Source organism: Filicampus tigris, chromosome 21, assembly GCF_054856515.1.
Source record: "Filicampus tigris isolate MCC_2025a chromosome 21, RoL_Ftig_1.0, whole genome shotgun sequence".
Taxonomy (NCBI): Eukaryota; Metazoa; Chordata; class Actinopteri; order Syngnathiformes; family Syngnathidae; genus Filicampus; species Filicampus tigris.
This window is the reverse complement of record NC_141237.1, coordinates 747,074-763,372: the sequence shown is the minus strand read 5'-3', so window position 1 is coordinate 763,372 and position 16,299 is coordinate 747,074. Positions and strand designations below refer to the sequence as shown.

General features: G+C 44.0%; 1 protein-coding gene across 1 annotated transcript; it reads right to left on the bottom strand.

Annotated features, from left to right (window-relative positions):
• Nucleotides 1–262: 262 nt before the first annotated feature.
• On the bottom strand, nucleotides 263–15,755 carry LOC147127043 (uncharacterized). The gene is made up of 10 exons (XM_086021207.1): nucleotides 15,682–15,755; nucleotides 4,619–14,183; nucleotides 4,433–4,535; nucleotides 4,208–4,316; nucleotides 4,015–4,105; nucleotides 3,799–3,930; nucleotides 3,617–3,706; nucleotides 2,505–2,648; nucleotides 2,250–2,434; nucleotides 263–1,758 (listed from the first exon to the last, which is right to left on the bottom strand). Exons 2-10 carry the CDS (start codon nucleotides 14,180–14,182, stop codon nucleotides 1,590–1,592), a joined length of 10,587 nt encoding a protein of 3,528 aa, XP_085877333.1. The 5' UTR covers nucleotide 14,183; nucleotides 15,682–15,755; the 3' UTR covers nucleotides 263–1,589.
• Between the last annotated feature and the right edge of the window lie 544 nt (nucleotides 15,756–16,299).

Sequence of the window (16,299 nt, the reverse complement as noted above, 5' to 3'; positions counted from 1 at the left end):
ATTGCCAGTGAAGAACAGAACTCGTTCGTAAATTGAGCACTTCCTGTACTTAAAAAAAAATTAAATCATGTACATTACCAGCCACTAGGTGTCGCTGTTCATGTAAGTCTTCTCTCCGTCACTGGAAAAAGAAAGTGGGCAGGCATAGGTTGCAATGCTTTTACAGTTTATTACTTAAATAGATATTTACAACTTTTTGTATAAACCTCATCTATGCCCAAAAAAGTCATACGAGAGAGAGAGGGGGGGGGGGGGGAGGAAGTCTTGAAGAATTTCCACAGTTTATTATAAATGTTATAGTACGCATTTATCTACATGAGTATTTCATATAGTACAGTGTTAAAGTTATTAAGGAGGATGATACTGTGTGCTATGTACAAAAAAGAAAAGAAATGAAGCCACTGTTAATTCAATTCAGGCATAACATCAAAGCAAAACGGACAGTTGGGAATAAAGGGGGGAAAAAAACAAAAACCTCAACGTTTAGGTTACAATGCCCCATCGCTTTAATGGCGAACAGTCTATGGCTCAGTTTCAAATAACAACAGGCAAAAAAGTGGTTTAAAAAAGTAATTAAAAAAAAAAAAGCCCAAGCTACGGTTCTAAACATTTCTTCTTCAGCTATTCTGATATAAAATGCTCACATTGTTAGTTTGAAATGTTGTGACAAACTTTGAAGGAGGGAGTAAAACGGCTTAAAAGTGAGCAGCCATTGATGGGAAAACAACATGTATTTGATTGCATGTTAATGCATGGGAATAAAAATATAAAACAATAATGATTACAAAGAAAAAGACATGATTCATTTTCTTCCAAGTAGATTTAGGGCCTCACTGAAGAAAAAAAATATGCTACAAGATTTAAGCTGTATAAAAAAATATGTTTGAGAGAAAACCAGTAGTATATTTTTTGGATAAAAATTGTTACATTACGAGAATAAATTCAAATGTTGTCAAGACAAAAACGCTCGTCCGATTTTTGAGAGATAAAGTTGTACATTTTCCGGATTGAAATCATAATTTTACAAGAATTAGGTTGTACATTTACAAGATAAAAATGTACAATTTTCTAAATCAAATTCGTGTTAGGAGAATGTTTTCAAGATAGGCATATTTTTGAGCTAGTCAAATTCATGTATTTTCCCAACCACTTCTCAAACTAAAAAGTTGTATAACAAAGTCATGTTTGAGAAAACAAGTACTACATTTGAATCGTATATATATTTGCAATTAAAGTGGCAGTATTATGAGGAAAAAAAGTCCTGTTTTCCTGAAATAAGGTGTGTATTTTCAAGAGAAAACGTGTAGTTTGGAGTTTTGCCTCCAAAATGTCCGATTTTATTTTCGCCTTGAATCTTGTAGTGTGATTATTTTTTCTTTTCAGGGTTGCCCCAATACTTTTTTATTAGTTTCCACTTGATATTGCTTCAAATTAAATCAGACTTTTGTATGTCAAGTGTGAATTTGTTCATCCTGAGGTTGGAACCAAGGCATGTCCATTTTATGGGCAGACAAACAGAGGTCCATCAGACGTCTTTTGGCGAGGGCGAGTCCACTCCGGGCGTCGCCCTCGCCTCTGTGTCTCGACCGTCATACCGAGTCAGTTTTGGGTTGCTGCGAGTGCGTGCCGCTGACAAAGTTGTATACCAAAAATTGCGAGGTGCCAAAGTAGTGAGTGGCAAAAAGCTTGCCGTCTGGCGTCGGGTCCGAGAAGGCGATCTCATCTTTGCTCAGGTACGAACCGTAGATGAAGTTGTTCCTGTGCAGGGAAAGAAACGAAGCGGCTTTGAAGTTGATTCCCTTACTGTTACGTTACGTGTCAATTTGACCCTTTTTTAAATGTGGAACTCTGGAGAACAAAATTAGAAATTGAAATGAAACGAAACAGTGAAGCATTCCACTACACGGCCTTCCAACCTTTTCAAAATACCAGCCTTCACTTGGCGTTAACAAGCACAAGATGGTGGCAACGAACAGACAGTTATTCGTTACCCTCTGAGAAAAAACTCCAATTTTACTACAGTTTACTGAGCTTAGAAGAGACGAAATCGTTAATGGGTCAAATTGACCGATGCATTTTTGGCGTAGCCAAGGATCTAATGGATCAGTTTAATATTTAGAACTCAGAACAAAACCCGTTTGGAAAACATCAAAACACATTTGGAAGAGTGATTCTAATAGATGCACAAACTCTTGACAGAATACGGATCAAATTGAGCGGCAACGAAAGGTGGGCGAGGCGGCACCGACCTGAGGCACTCGACCAAGCGCGAGGCGATGGCTTGGCGTCTCATCATGCTCACCACCCAAATGCGGCTGATCCCGCAGAGCGCCGGCTCGGCCGTGGTGGAGCAGCACCACGCCCGCTGACGCTCGAACATCACCTTCTCCCCCTCCGAGCCCTCGGGTTGGGGCTCCTCGATCACCCGGTAGCCCTGCGCAGTGCGGCCAAGCGTGCGGTGACGGACGTGTGCCGAGCGGACAAGGTTCTACCGGCGGACTCACCTCGTTAATGTGCTCGGCTATGAGGCATCCTGCCACTTTCTTGTCATTGGTGATGAAGAGGAAGGTTTTGGTCAGGGAGGGACACTTTGTCCCCACCTGCTGGAAGCCGAGGTCATTGTCCACCATCTCTCGTATCTCTTCAACCTGCGTGGCGACCAACCAAGTCATTGGAGCCTTTTTGCACAGGCTCAGGGAAAGCAAGTGTACTTTAATTTAACCATATAAAACGTCATTTTTGGGATACCTCCATAACACTTACGATGCATCGCAAACTGTGTAATTCCGCTTGAATATTACATAAAACGCACAACATTCCATTCTAATTACGCAATGCATTTACATTTATTGAATTTAATCTGGCTTATGTTTTTTTCTGGAAAAAAAAGACTAATAAGCCAAATAAAAGATTTTACTCTTGGGGTATAGTGAATTTTCATACGCAATAACGTTTTTAAGATAGACATTCCCGGACGCCTGTCAACCACCTTTCAGCCATTGTCAGCAAAATAGTTATACCGCACGCTAGACATCAACTAATTATCCGAACACGGGATGTTGTGCAGCCACCTAAAAGTAGTGCAAACCTTTTAGGGGCAGGGGTCTCAAAGTCAACCTGTGTAGCGGGCCACAAGAGATAGAATCTGGGGGTGCCTCTGAGGCAACAAGTATTCCACAGAGAAGGGTTTCAAGTATTCAAAATGACAAAACTTTCTCTGTGCACCTGTCGTGTGCCCCTGTGCTCAACAAAAAACATAGTGTCTCCTGTTTTTCTTGAAACTGGCTGTCCCTCATTGCCAACCTTTCCCTTTACAGCAGGTTTTGAAAAGTCATGACTGGGTGACAGGTTATCTTTACCTTGACGTCAACTTCAAAATTATGTTTTGCCAAAAAAGGTCATGAGGCTGAGCTATGATGAGTGACTTAAAAAGCGCAAACACACACACAAACCGCCCAGTGTAACGACGCAGGAAAAAACGTGAGGGGCCGCACTAAAATTAAACTTTGATGTCAAGTAGGGGGCCGCAAACTACCGCCCCCGGGGCGTGCCTTTGAGACCACAGTTTTAGTGCATTACTTACAATGATATTCTCGCCAAGACTGATTTTCTTTACCTTCTTGAGAGCGTATTTGGGATCATCAGGTAGGACCAGGATGATTTTGCCATCTGGAAATTCTCCTAGGATCCTCTCCTTTTTCCAGCCCTGGCATTCACAACATAGTAAAACATGATAAAACATCCACGTTTGTGACTACATTAGGAGATAAAGTCACGACAAATGTCCCTCCCTCTCACCACGTATTTGACGGCACTAATGAACTGGTTGTGGAAGAGCAAATGCTGCGATTCATCCTCGGGGTTGGCGGCCGAGTAGAGCATCCCGCACACACTGCAGGCCACCGCTCCAAAGTGCTTCTGTCCTGCATCCTGCGGTACCAAGACAACAGAAACACGCACGCTCACATCCCAATGCATGGGCTGGAGGAGAACGTCTTCCTCTCATGAACTTACAATGATAGTTTGGCTGTCGTCTTTGTCGGCCTCCTTAAGTTTCTTCACTTCTCTTTGCAGAGTCCCGACGTCTTGCTGCTGCGCTGCACCACTGCAAAAAAAAAACCAACAACCCCAAAAAAAAAAACATACACAGTATTTATATATTGCAAATACAGATTGCAGTCATTATGAAGAACACAGTAGGACTTACTCTTGACAGGAAGTTTCTGATGCATGCCCATCCTGGGCTGCCTTTGAGCTATCAGTCTTTTCATCCAGGGCTGTCATAGAGGTGTCCGTCTTTTGACACTGATCAGCGACTGTAGGAAAAAACAATGCTTGCTGTACACGGCAAAGGTTTTGAAGAAGTAGGGAAAAAAATAAAATAAAAAAAAAAAATATACAAAGAAATAGTACGAATCATAAAAAGGCAAACCTGCAGGCTTTTGTTCACATTGCTGCGTATCAGGTGCATTAGAGCTCTCCTCCGAGGGAGGGGGACTTCTCGGTGGACTTGATGAACTTAAAGCAGCAGTACCCTAGAAAAAAAAAAATCTTTTTTTTATAAAATAAAGTACCATCAAAAATGGGCGATATCTTGAATATAATCAAAAGATGTTACCTTGCATTCCTTGTCTGTTGATGTCTGAACGTGGGCTTTTTTCGCAGGACCTGTAAGTCCGTCAGATGGAGGACCACAAGGCTTCATCTGGGACGCGTTTGAAGCCGCTGGCGTCTTGGTCAGAGCTGGGGCAGAGCCGGCTGTTTTGAGTTGGGGTGTAATAGACACCGCTTGATGCGACTGAGCCGCAGCCAAGGCGGGCTTTGATTGCAGAGCCGCATCGGAAGGCGACGGTTTGGTGGGAGCAGATGTAACAGAGGCTTTTGACTGGGCGGTCGTGGCGATGGGACGTGGTGGACCGGGCGTACATGTGCGTTTGGACTGGATTGAGGTTGAAATGGTGGGCTTTGACTGACCTGGGATCTGTGCAGCAGAGGCGGTTGAAGGCTTCAGTTTTGCCTGGCTAGCAAGCTGAAGTGTGGCTTTCACCTGGGCCAGGGGATTTGACTGACCGTGAGGCTGGCAAGGCCTAGGCAGAGCACCAGACGTCTTTGGAGGCGCTGGTAAAGGGTCGTCATCGAGTTCAAAATCATCAGGTGAATACCTGGGGCGCGGTTTGTATGGCTTGTACTCGACAGGCTGCGATTTTGACGCCTTAAGGCCATTGGGCATGGGCGGGGGGACAGCCGGCAGAGACCTTCTGGTGGACGACCTGGTGACTTTAGGGGTGGGCTTTGGAGGAGGGGTTACCTTCGAGGTCTGAGCCTTACTACTTTGTCTTGTTATTCTCGTGATTTCAACTTTAGCAGGTTCAGTCGGAGGAGTTTCTATTTTTGTGGGTTCAGTTTTGCCTTCTGGTTCAGTCTTGGAGGCGTCCGCTTTGGGTGCTTCCGGTTTAGCAGCTTCACTTTTGAGAGACTCAGGAGCTTCTGGCTTGGGTGATGCAGGTTTGCTACTTAAGGCGGGACTTAGAAGGGGCAATGAACTGGCTTTGGGTGCAGGGTCAGTGGTCGTGGCATTGATGGAAAATTGAACCGGTGTAAACATTGACGCTTGCCAGTCCATGTCAGAGAAGATTTGATTTGCCTGGTCGGACTTCATTTTCTTCATGCGCGCCCAGGACATCTTTTCCCTTTGCAGTTCGACCTGTCTTAGCCTTTGATATCGAGTTAGCTTCTTCTTCTCATGGGCCTTCAGAGGGACGGAAACTTGTGAGACGAAGAAACGCCTCTTTGGAGGGTCCTCTGCCAGCTTGGATTCTGCACTGGGAGTCTGCACTGCAGGGGGCTCCTCAGCCGGGGCCACCTGCACTGAGGAGCTTTCGGGTTCAGCGGGGGGCTTGACGTCAACCGGGGGCATTTCCTGCGCGTTGACAGGTGGATTTTCCTTCTTGGCAGCCTCCCCTTTGGCTACCGCTTGTTTTTCCTCCTCAATCCTCTTTAACAGCATGCTGTCCGTGGCAATGTCCTCAGCAATTTCCTGACACAAGGCTAAGAGGTTGAGCTGCTGCTTGTTGGCTGTCCTCTTCATGGCGGCAGCCTTCTGCTCTGCCAGAGCGGCCAGACGCGCTTTGGTTCTCGCCTGGGTGTTCATTTCTTGCTTCTTGGGCTTCTCGAGATGTATCTTGCTGTTAATGTCGGGCTTTAAAGATGAATTGTTGGCCTTTAAAACATCTTCATTTTCAGTCCTTTCTACTGCCTTTTGTAGTGAAGGCACTTGAGTGGCAACTTGGTCTAGAATCGTAACGTCACTGTCTTCTTCGTTCCCGACCTCGACCACTATGATCTCATGTCCGATCTCCATATCTTCCAGAATTTGCAACTCCTGGAGGGCAGCGTCACCCCCGCCGGCCTCTGTCGCCACAAAATTCCTACCTTGAGCTTGAGAATCGGCCGTTTCTGCCATGGCAGGTGGTGGTTGAAGGAAGTTGTCTGTTGTTAACGCAGGAAGTCCTTCTGAAGGTGGTGTAGGTAGACCTTCTGCCTTTTCATCTGAAGGAATCACTGCAGCAATTTTGACCTCAAGGGGTGGCTCTTCAGGCTTCAAAAGGCAGGTCTGTTGAAGTCCCTTTGAAGCTGTGCATTCTGAGTTTGGATCCACCTGGTTCACCAAACAGGGGTGGGATAGGCCTGATGCAACGGCAGCTTGAGAGACGATATCTAAGTGAATTTTGCTCTCTGGGACTGACTCGAGAATGACAAATTCCTCAGATGTATCATCTGGTAGGTCCGCTGCAGGTAAGGCCGAAGGTGTCTTCACTGGGAGGTTGTCTTGCAGGTGCTCAGAAACCTCTGCAACAACCACACATTCCGGGGAAACACCTTTGTCGAGGGAAAAGTCCTTTGTTGCATTGATCACTGCAGCTGTTGGTGTGGAACTCTCTGGAACTGTAGTGGTCTGTTGTAGCTCCATTACTTCAACTTCTGCTTTGCCATCTGTCAGTTTTCCATCTGACGTTTCCTCCTTTTCCAGTTGCAAGTCATCTTTCATGTCTTGAGTACTTGATACATCATCTGAGCACACAAAATCTTGCTTATCCAAAAACGCAGCAACATCTCGGTTTCTCTGTGGACTAGTCTCTTGAACTGTGGCGGTCCCTTGCACACCTATTTCAACCGCTGCTAGGCAAACTGTCTGTTCTTCTTCAGCAGCTTCCTCATTTTTCTGTTGCAAGTCGCCCTTCATGTCTAAAGACACCAAACCTTGCTCCTTTAAAGCCGCAGCGACATTTCTAGCTCGGTTAATCTCTGGACTAGCCTCTGAAACTATGGTGGTCTGTTCTACTTCCATTTCAATCACTGCTTGGTCGTCTGTCAATTGTTCTTCAGCAGTTTTCTCATTTTGCAGTTGTAAATGACTAGTCTCTGTACTTTCACTAGGAGACAAGTCTTCCTCCATTTTATGGTTACTTGGTACATCCTCGGAAGACACAAAATCTTGTTTTTCCAAAGCCACAGCATCACCTCCATCTCGATTTCCCTGTGGACTAGTCTTCGGAACTGTGGCGGGCCCTTGCACACCTATTTCAACTGCTGCTTGGCAATTTGTCTGTTCTTCAGGAGTTTTCTCATTTTCAAGTTGCAAGTCACCTTTCACGTCTAAGGAAACCAAATCTCGCTTCTCTAAACCTGCAGCTACAACTCCATCTTGGTTCATTTTTGGACTAGTCTCTGAAATTGTGGTGGTCTGTTTTTCCTTCATTTCAACTACTGCTTGGACATCTATCCATTCTGCTTTAGCAGTTTTCTCATTTTGCAGTTGTAAACGACTACTCCCTGTACTTTCATGAGGAGACCTCAAGTCCTCCTCCATTTCTTGGTTACTTGGTACATCCTCTGAAGATGCCAAATCTTGGTTCTCCAAAGCCACAGCAACACCGTCACCTTTGTTACTATCTGGACTACTCTCTTGAAGAGTTGTATTCTGATGTATCTCTATTTCAACTGCTGCGTTGCCATCAGTCTGTACTTCTTTTGCACTTTCATCATTCTCGACTTGGTAATGACTAGCCTCTGCACTTTCATTTGTGTGCATGTCCTCCTTTTTGACTTGACTGCTTGATACTTCCTCTAAAGACAACACATCCTGCTTCTCCAAATCAGTGGCGGCGTCTCCACTACTTTCAGGAACTTTGGTGGTCTGTTGTACCTCACCCATTTCTACAGCACTTTGGTCATCTGTTGTTTTTTCTTTAGAGGTACTGTTATTCTCCAGGTGCAAATAACCAGCCCTTGTGCTTTCATAAGTAGACAAGTCCTCCTTCATGTCTTGAGTACTTTGTACATCCTCTGAAAACACCACATATTTTTTCTCCAAAGTCACAGCAGCATCTTCATCTTTGTTACCATCTGGACTACTGTCTGGAACTATGTTGGTCTGTTGTACCTCCATTTCAACAGCTGCTTTGCCATCTGTCTGTTCTTCTTTAAGTCTTTCATCATTTTCTTGTTGCAACTGACTTGCCGCCGTGCTTTCATTAGTGAGCATGTCCTCCTTTTTGTCTTGCGTGCTTGGTACGTCCTCTAAAGCCACTAAATCTTGCTTCTCCAAATCAGTGGCGGAATCTACATTACACTCTGGAACAATTGTGGTCAGCTGTACATCCTCCATCTCAACTGCAGTTTGGGTGTCTGTTGGTTCTTCTTTAGTGGCACTGGTATTATCAAGGTGAAAAAGACTATCCTTTATGCTTTCATTAGCAGACAAGTCCTCCTTCATGTATTGAGTAATTGGTACATCTTCTGAAGACGCCAAATATTGTTTCTCCAAAGCCACAGCAGCATCTTCATCCGGGTTACTATCTGGACTACTCCCTGGAACAATAGTGGTCTGTTGTACCTCCATTTCAACAACTGCTTTGCCATCTGTCTTTTCCTTTTTTTCCCTTTCATCATTTTCCAGCCGCAAATGACTATCATCCACACTTTCATTAGCAGGTAAGTCCCCTTTGTCTTGAGTACATAGTTCTTCCTCTAAAGACATCAACGTTTCCTTTTCCAAAGCAGTAGCGGCATCTCCAGCACACTCTGAAAATGTCTGTGGGACCTTCTCCATTTCAGCTGCTACGTGGTCGTCTGTCGGTTCTTCTTCAGCTGTTTTGTTATTTTGCAGCTGCAAAGGACGAGCCTTCATTCTTTCATAAGTAGACAAGTCCTCCATTAAGTTTTGAGTATTTGACATGTCCCCTGAAGACACCAAATGTTGCATCTCTAAAGTTGTTGCAGCTTCTCGATGCGCATCGATCTCCGGAAAAATGGTGGTGGGTGGGTGCTTCACCATTTCAACTGCTGTTTGGCCACCTTCCCATTCTTCTTTAGCCATTTGCTCATTTTCCTGTTGCAAATGACTAGCCTCCATGCAGTCATTATTGGACAAGGCCTCCTTCATGTCTTGAATACTCGATATGTCCTCCAAAGACACCAATGCTTGCTCCTCCAAGCCCATAGCAGCATCTGCATCTCCATTACTCTCTGGGCTACTAATAGGCTCATACACCATCTGGTTTTCAACTAGCGACTGACTGACTGCCTCGCTCCGCTCTTCTGAAGTTATGGGTACAGTAGCAGTGTCAGCTGGTTGGGCAAAAACAAGAACTTGGACTTCACCGCTTTCAGATGCTTCGTCTACAGTGTCATGTTTACTGACCGTCTTTGCAGAAGTGTCTTCATCTTGCCACCTTGTCTCCTCTTCTAAAGATGAATGAACAGATTCACTCAGGACAAAGTGATCAAGACTGTGATTTCCAGAATCGACAATATCCAAAGTAACTTTAGCCACCTTGTCACCTTGAATGGCACTAGTTACTGCATTCGAAGCGTCCGCTGTTTCTGCTATCACGTGCGTGAGCTGAACCTCAGAAATAGCACCCAAATTGTCTGCATTCTGCACTTGTATTTCTTCACCGGAAGCTGGAATCCAGACAGAAATCGGTGCTATTGGTTTGTCCCTCTCTGCTTGGCTTACAGCAGCATCCGAACGTCCGGTGATAATTTCTGCGATGTCGTTGTTCTCCAAGATTGAGGAGGCAACCGTAGATTCACTGTCCTTCATGTGGACGTCCATTTCTACTTCTGTGACACACTGTGTGTTACCCTTGTTATCGTGACAACCACTCGCAGTGAAATCTGGACCTGCTTGAACTTCACATAAGTCTAATGCAAGTTTGGCGACTTGTTGCTTCTCGTCCTTTCCTGCTGGGTCAGAATTCACTGGTACTGATGTTGTTTGTGGATAGTCAAGCGAAGATGCATGTTGAAGGTTCATTGTGCCATCTTTATTTGAATGATTAGCTGTTGCAGCTTGACAAACCTCATGTGGCAGCTCAGTTTCATGTTGTATTTCCAAGTGAGAGGCTTGCACCATTTGACGTTCCAGGTTTTGTGTCTCGTAAGAAGCCTCTGATGGTAATGTAGTCTGATGCTCCTGAGCCACAGAATCTTCATGCTCCATGTCTTCAGATAAGTCTGCCTGATTCTCATGAGCATCTAGTAATTTTGCCTCTTCCTGTTTTTCCTCTATGAGGGCTTCAGAAGACGTTGTGTCTGCTGTTGGATACACATCCACTTCTGCTTGGATTCTTTGATTTTCTGATTCCTCCAGAGGGTTCACCAGGTCTTTACTACTTTGAATTTGGAGGTCAGCTGAACTCACAGTGGTAGCCACAGTGTCTAAATTAACCTTGTTTTCATAGTCATAGACGTAGCACTTTGGGCTTGCGTCCATATCGTCTCCCTTGTGCGCTTCTTCTGGTTTCTCTGTAACAGTGATATGTTCTTCAGTTCTGTTGGTCTTGAAATTTGCTGGTACTAAAACGTTTTGTGTAACAGTGCGGCAATCGCTCACTTCTGGGCTCTTCTGGACGTTTAGATCTTGCACCATTTCTGCATCAGAAATGTTTGAGTCCTCAGTAATGTACTCCAAGTTCATTTTGTTTTCATTTTGTACAGATTCAGTAATTCCCAGAGTAACGTCACTGTAATTGTTTGGTTCATTGTTGTTATGAGGGTCTACTTCCAATGAATAGGCAGGGTGCTCCACATTCTCGGAGACAGCTGAAAAAGTGATGTTCATTTTATTCCTTGTTGGTGTGGAATAGTCAGAGCACATATTCTCCTTTTCCAAACTAGTGGAATTTACGCTAATCATATCTTTATTTTCAGTGTCATAAACATTTTGGCTGAAGTGATTACTGATTTCATCCTGAAGCGACGCAGCATTTAATCTTCCCTCTGATGGCTTTTCCACATCTGTCTTCTGCTGCGAGACAATGACAGATTCACGGGGCATCTCCATTGTCCTGTTTTGCTCACAGTGAGGTGTCAACACCTCAGTTGTTTTGTTGACGCCGTCACGTGAATTTGACACTTGCTCCTGCTTTTGTTCAGAGGAATTTGCGAGGGTTTGATTCTCAGATTCCATTAGCTTCTGCTCGACCCAAGGTTTTGCATTGAAAGTGTTTCTGAGGACTTCTTGTGGTGTGGCTTCAGTTTGTTTTGTCCCATTTTCTTTGATTCTTCTATTGGACTCTATTATTGTTAGATTTTGATGACACTCCACAGGATGATCTTTCACTTGACTCCCTGCATTGGGACATCCTACGAGGACCTCTTGTGGTCTAGGTTCATTTTCCTTTGACAGTGAAGGATTTCCTGACTCTGTTGATGTTAGATTTTGTTCAAGTTGACACTCTGTGGGTTTGTTAGGCACCATTTCACCCTCTGAAATGTGGCTTCCTACAAGGCTCTCTTGTGCAGTGGGTTGGGTTTCATGTGAAAGTGACAGATCTATGTGACTGTGTAGGTTTGTATCATAATCCATTACGGTGCCATTTTCTGCTTTGTTATCGGACTCCATTTGATGTTGCTCTGCATTAAAACTGCCTACGTGGACCTCCTGTGGCATTGGTTCACTTTCTTGTAAAAGTGACAAATCTTCAACATGACTTACTACCATTTTACCAGCCTCGATTTTTGTTGGATTTTTTGCGATGGACACCATTTGATGTTCTTCAATTTGATTCTCTGTATTAAAACAGCTGCCAAGGACTTCTTTTGGTGTGTTTTCAGTTTCTTGTGAAAGTGAAGGACTTGCTAATACATTGTCTTCAACAGGATTTATTGAGCTTCCATCAGACTCCATTGATATTGGATTTATTTCTTCAGTTTGACTCCTTAGGGTTTCACCAAATGCTTCAACTTGACTCTCAGCAGTAAACTGGTCAACCAGGACCTCTCGTGGTGTGGGTTCTCTTGAAAGCGACAGACTTTCAGATGCATTTTTTTCAGTTTCTTGTTGACTACAGCACACCGCTGTTAGATTTTCTTGAACAGGACAATGTAATTGAGTTTCTTCAATTTCTGCATTAAGACTTCCGACGAGGACATTTTGCGACGCAGGGACGTTTTCTTTCAAAACTGACAAATCTATCAATGTTATTTCACTCTGCCCTCTTTCTGTCATTATTTCATCAGCTGTATTCTCTGGACTTGGACTAGCCTTTAGTTGATCCTCCGCACTATGACTTTCAATGAGGACCTCTTGCGACATGGGAACAGTTTCCTTCAAACTCAAAAAATCTTCGGTCAGACTGTCTGGGTTTCTTCCGGGGTCTGTAGCACTTAGATTTGCTTCAATATGACTCGCTGGATTCATACGAGTTGCCATTGTTTCTACAGTTTCTTCAGTTGGATCCATCGGAATTTCCTGGACTGAATACTCCGCATTGTAAATTCCTTCGAGGACCTCTTGTGGCACATCTTTGGCCTCCTTTGAAAGTGACTCAGGCAGACGTTGTGGGGTTCCACTACACGCAAATGTAATTTGAAACACAGGCTTTCGTTCCGGCTCCGCTGTTGACGCATTTTCATCAGCAAGACTACCTTGATTTTCTTGGATATAGCGCTCCGGGTTTCTCTCTGAAGCGATTGCTAATTCATCTTCAATCTTACTCGCTGGATTTCTATCAGACTGTGTTACTTTCTCAATCTGACTATCCCGGCTGCTATCAGTGTCCGTAACAGTTTGGTTTTCTTTCGTCTGACTCTCAGGTGCTGACGTTACAAGTTCTTTAAATTGAGTCTTTGGGTTTTGGTCAGGCTCAGTTTCAGCAACCTTAGTATCTGGGCTTTTATTTGACTCGGACGTAGTCTCAGGATTACAATTTTCTAACACAATTTCTTCAGCGATGGCATTTGGAGGCATCTGATCTTCGCCACAAATATCATTAAGGCTAATTAAGACATCACCTGCTGTCATTCCATGCTTCTCCATGTCTGTATTTTGTGTTAAATCCTGCTTTATCGCACTCGAAATAGTCTCTCTACATTCACTGCTGTAATCTGTCTGACAATTTGGTCCATGAACTAACGTTTCAAGATGTACATCTCCGTTGCTGGAACATAATGTTCCCAGTGACTGGCTTCTGATGGCAGCAGCAGCCTCTGAATTAGATTCCTTCAAGGATGATGCTAGGGGATGGATAGCTTCTTTTCTATCTTTTTCTTCAGCTGTGAATTTGATGTCAGCTGCCGTACCTTCAAAACTTAACATTGCCTTTGTGGTGTTTTCCGTAGTGTCCAAAATACTATCAAGACTGGAGTCTGATGCTCTACCGTAACTGTGCTCATTCTGTACAAATTCTGTTGGAGCGAACGCTAACTCTTCACTCACCTGCGTTGAATCAGAGCCCAGCTTGTTTTGTACTTGGCTTGAGTATTTCTTGATACAACTCGGCTTGTCACTCTCTGTGAAAAGTCCATCCTTGCTGCCATTGCCGGGCGTGTTGTCAACATTAAACTCGGCGTCAACATTGTCTGACGGAGCTTCCCTACAGGAGGCACTTGTGTGTTTTGCGACGGGCGTACCTAAAATACTTCTGAGTGGGGAACTTTGTCGGGAGGACTTGGCCGGGTTCCCTTCCGTTGCTGCTGCTTCTTCTTCTGACAGTTTCCGCTTGGTCTGGGGGGCGACAGCGTCCATCATTTCATGCATATGGATTTCTTTGAGAGACCTGTTGTTGAGTGCTGGTGCGGTTTCGGACTGGAGCGCTTCGCCATCGCCATCCAACCTCCTTGATTTTGCTTGAGGATCGAGGGGCTCTTCTGTTCCTCGCTTTGAGGCTGGCATCCTGTCAAAAACAATAAAACATGTTAGTGGAATATAACTCAACTCAACTATATTTATAAGGCACTTTAAAAACAACCATCGTTGCATACTAAGTGCTGTACATGGAGTAAAAATTACAAAGACGGTTCAAAAAATAATTGATAACAAAAACATTATGCTGTGGCGTGGGGCGTACTGAGGGACTTTTTTTCTCTCCCCGAGCTGCTTAGAAAACAGTTGGGGCTGGCAATCGTAAACATTCAACCTGTTTAACATTTAAAGTTGGGTACACAGACACCAACAAGAGGGCCACATTTGACCAGTTTTCCTCCCTTATAATCAGTCAGCAAAAGCCTGTTGGACGTGTCGAGAAGGTTATCCTGAGTGCTTAACCTGTGGTGTGGAGTGTATTAAGAGTGACTTTTCTCTGATCTGCTCGGAAAATTGTTAGGGCCAACGAGTATACTTCTTCAACCTGTTCTATATTTACAATAGAAATTCTTTCTGTGATTGTGATGTAAACAGACAATTAGGAAGCCATTTCTTCCTCTCTAGTACTTTTTATTTTCTTTTGTATTTTCTGACAGTCTGGAATGGATGCCAATATCACAGTCAGTCAGTCAGTCTTGGTATTGTGTGCTGTGTTGGTCATATGAAGTACACCACATAGTAATAGTGCAACACACATGGACATTTTTTGGTCATAAGTGAAGCCATGTGTGTATTCACCGCTGACTGGCTGTCAGAAGCGGTCACACAATGAGCCACAGTCTTGATTTCCAATTCTGTGAGCCTTTTGAAAATAGGAGAGATTAAACAAGCTATGAAAGATTGAAATTTGGATGCACCTTGGCCACCTTTGATTTTGAATGCAAGAGTCCTAAGTTTCTATTTATCCCAGCAAAATGACGCTCACGAATCACTGCAAATGTCTTCAAATATGTCTGATAATGTTGGTCCCATGTAAATCAATTAATCCCATACATTTAAAAAAATAAGATGTTTAAAATCTCCATGTGTGCACCTTGCTTAAGTCATGTAACTTTTGATGCACTCATACATACACTGAAGAACTATAGACAACGTGGAAATATGTAATCCAAATGTTTAATGATCACAACCAAGCGATGTTTGCTGGGTGACGAACGTAAACACTTGCCAGAAATGATGCACAACAACGCGGACAACTAACGCGTCACGATACGCACTAGTTATTGCGGTGGCACGTATATCAATCTTCTAACAGCGCAATTTAGTGGTTAAACAAGGCGAGTGCGCAGTGGTAGTGATACTAGACAGGGTAGCTAGTTAGCAATTAGTGGCTAACGTGTTAGCTACAAGTGCACAGCAGCGGTGCTGGTAGTGAAGGCTAAAGCTAAAGTTAGCAACTCGCCACCAAAACGCCGCTCGCGTGTCAAATCAACAAAGCAGCAGCCGCGTACATCAACAGGAGGCTTCACATGATGTCACGCGTGACAATAACGTCAGCAAAAGGACAAGAAAACGACGGGGAAACTCACTTTGACGCTTTCTTTTTTCGTACACCAGCTGTTTTTTTTCTGTCGTGAATAAAAATTGACTGTACTTCCGGAGACTGACGGCGGATATGACGTCACGTTTTTCTCGCTTTCTAAATGTTTTAGTTTGGAATTATTTACGGAAAAAATATGCGGATGTCGCACAAACATTTAGCAAATAAAATAAATACAAAAAAGAGATACAATAATCCACTGAAATAGGTATACATCTTTGAATGGGTGCGCAAACGTCAGATGTCCATTCAAATGATGTGTGGCTTGTCCTCATTGAAGGCGGGGTACATCGTTGACTGGTCGCTAGCTAATTGCAATACATCCAATCCATTTTTCTCAGCACTTGACCTCATTCGAGTCCTTGCTGACTTTTAAGGAAAGTAGAATACACTCTGGACTGCTCACCAGTCAATTACCGGACATCGTGCTCACCCTATTCCAGCGGGTTTTCCAGACAAAAGCTGGGTACACCCAGGACTGGTCACCACAGGGAAAACATTCAAACGCAGAACCTAAAAACTGTGAGGCAGACATGCAAAACACTAGTCCACCACCCTGCACTCACAAATGATCTTAAAAAATGCAGTGCTGTATATAATCCTCAAC

What these genes read in the sequence shown, in the direction of transcription:
- LOC147127043 (XM_086021207.1), bottom strand. Translation starts at nt 14,182, where the DNA reads ATGCCAGCCTCAAAGCGAGGAACAGAAGAGCCCCTCGATCCTCAAGCA. An exon ending in CAACAGACAAGGAATGCAAG is followed by an intron (nt 4,536 to 4,618) that starts GTAACATCTTTT and finishes TTTTTTTTCTAG; the next exon opens with GGTACTGCTGCTTTAAGTTC. An exon ending in TCAGAAACTTCCTGTCAAGA is followed by an intron (nt 4,106 to 4,207) that starts GTAAGTCCTACT and finishes TTTTTTTTGCAG; the next exon opens with TGGTGCAGCGCAGCAGCAAG.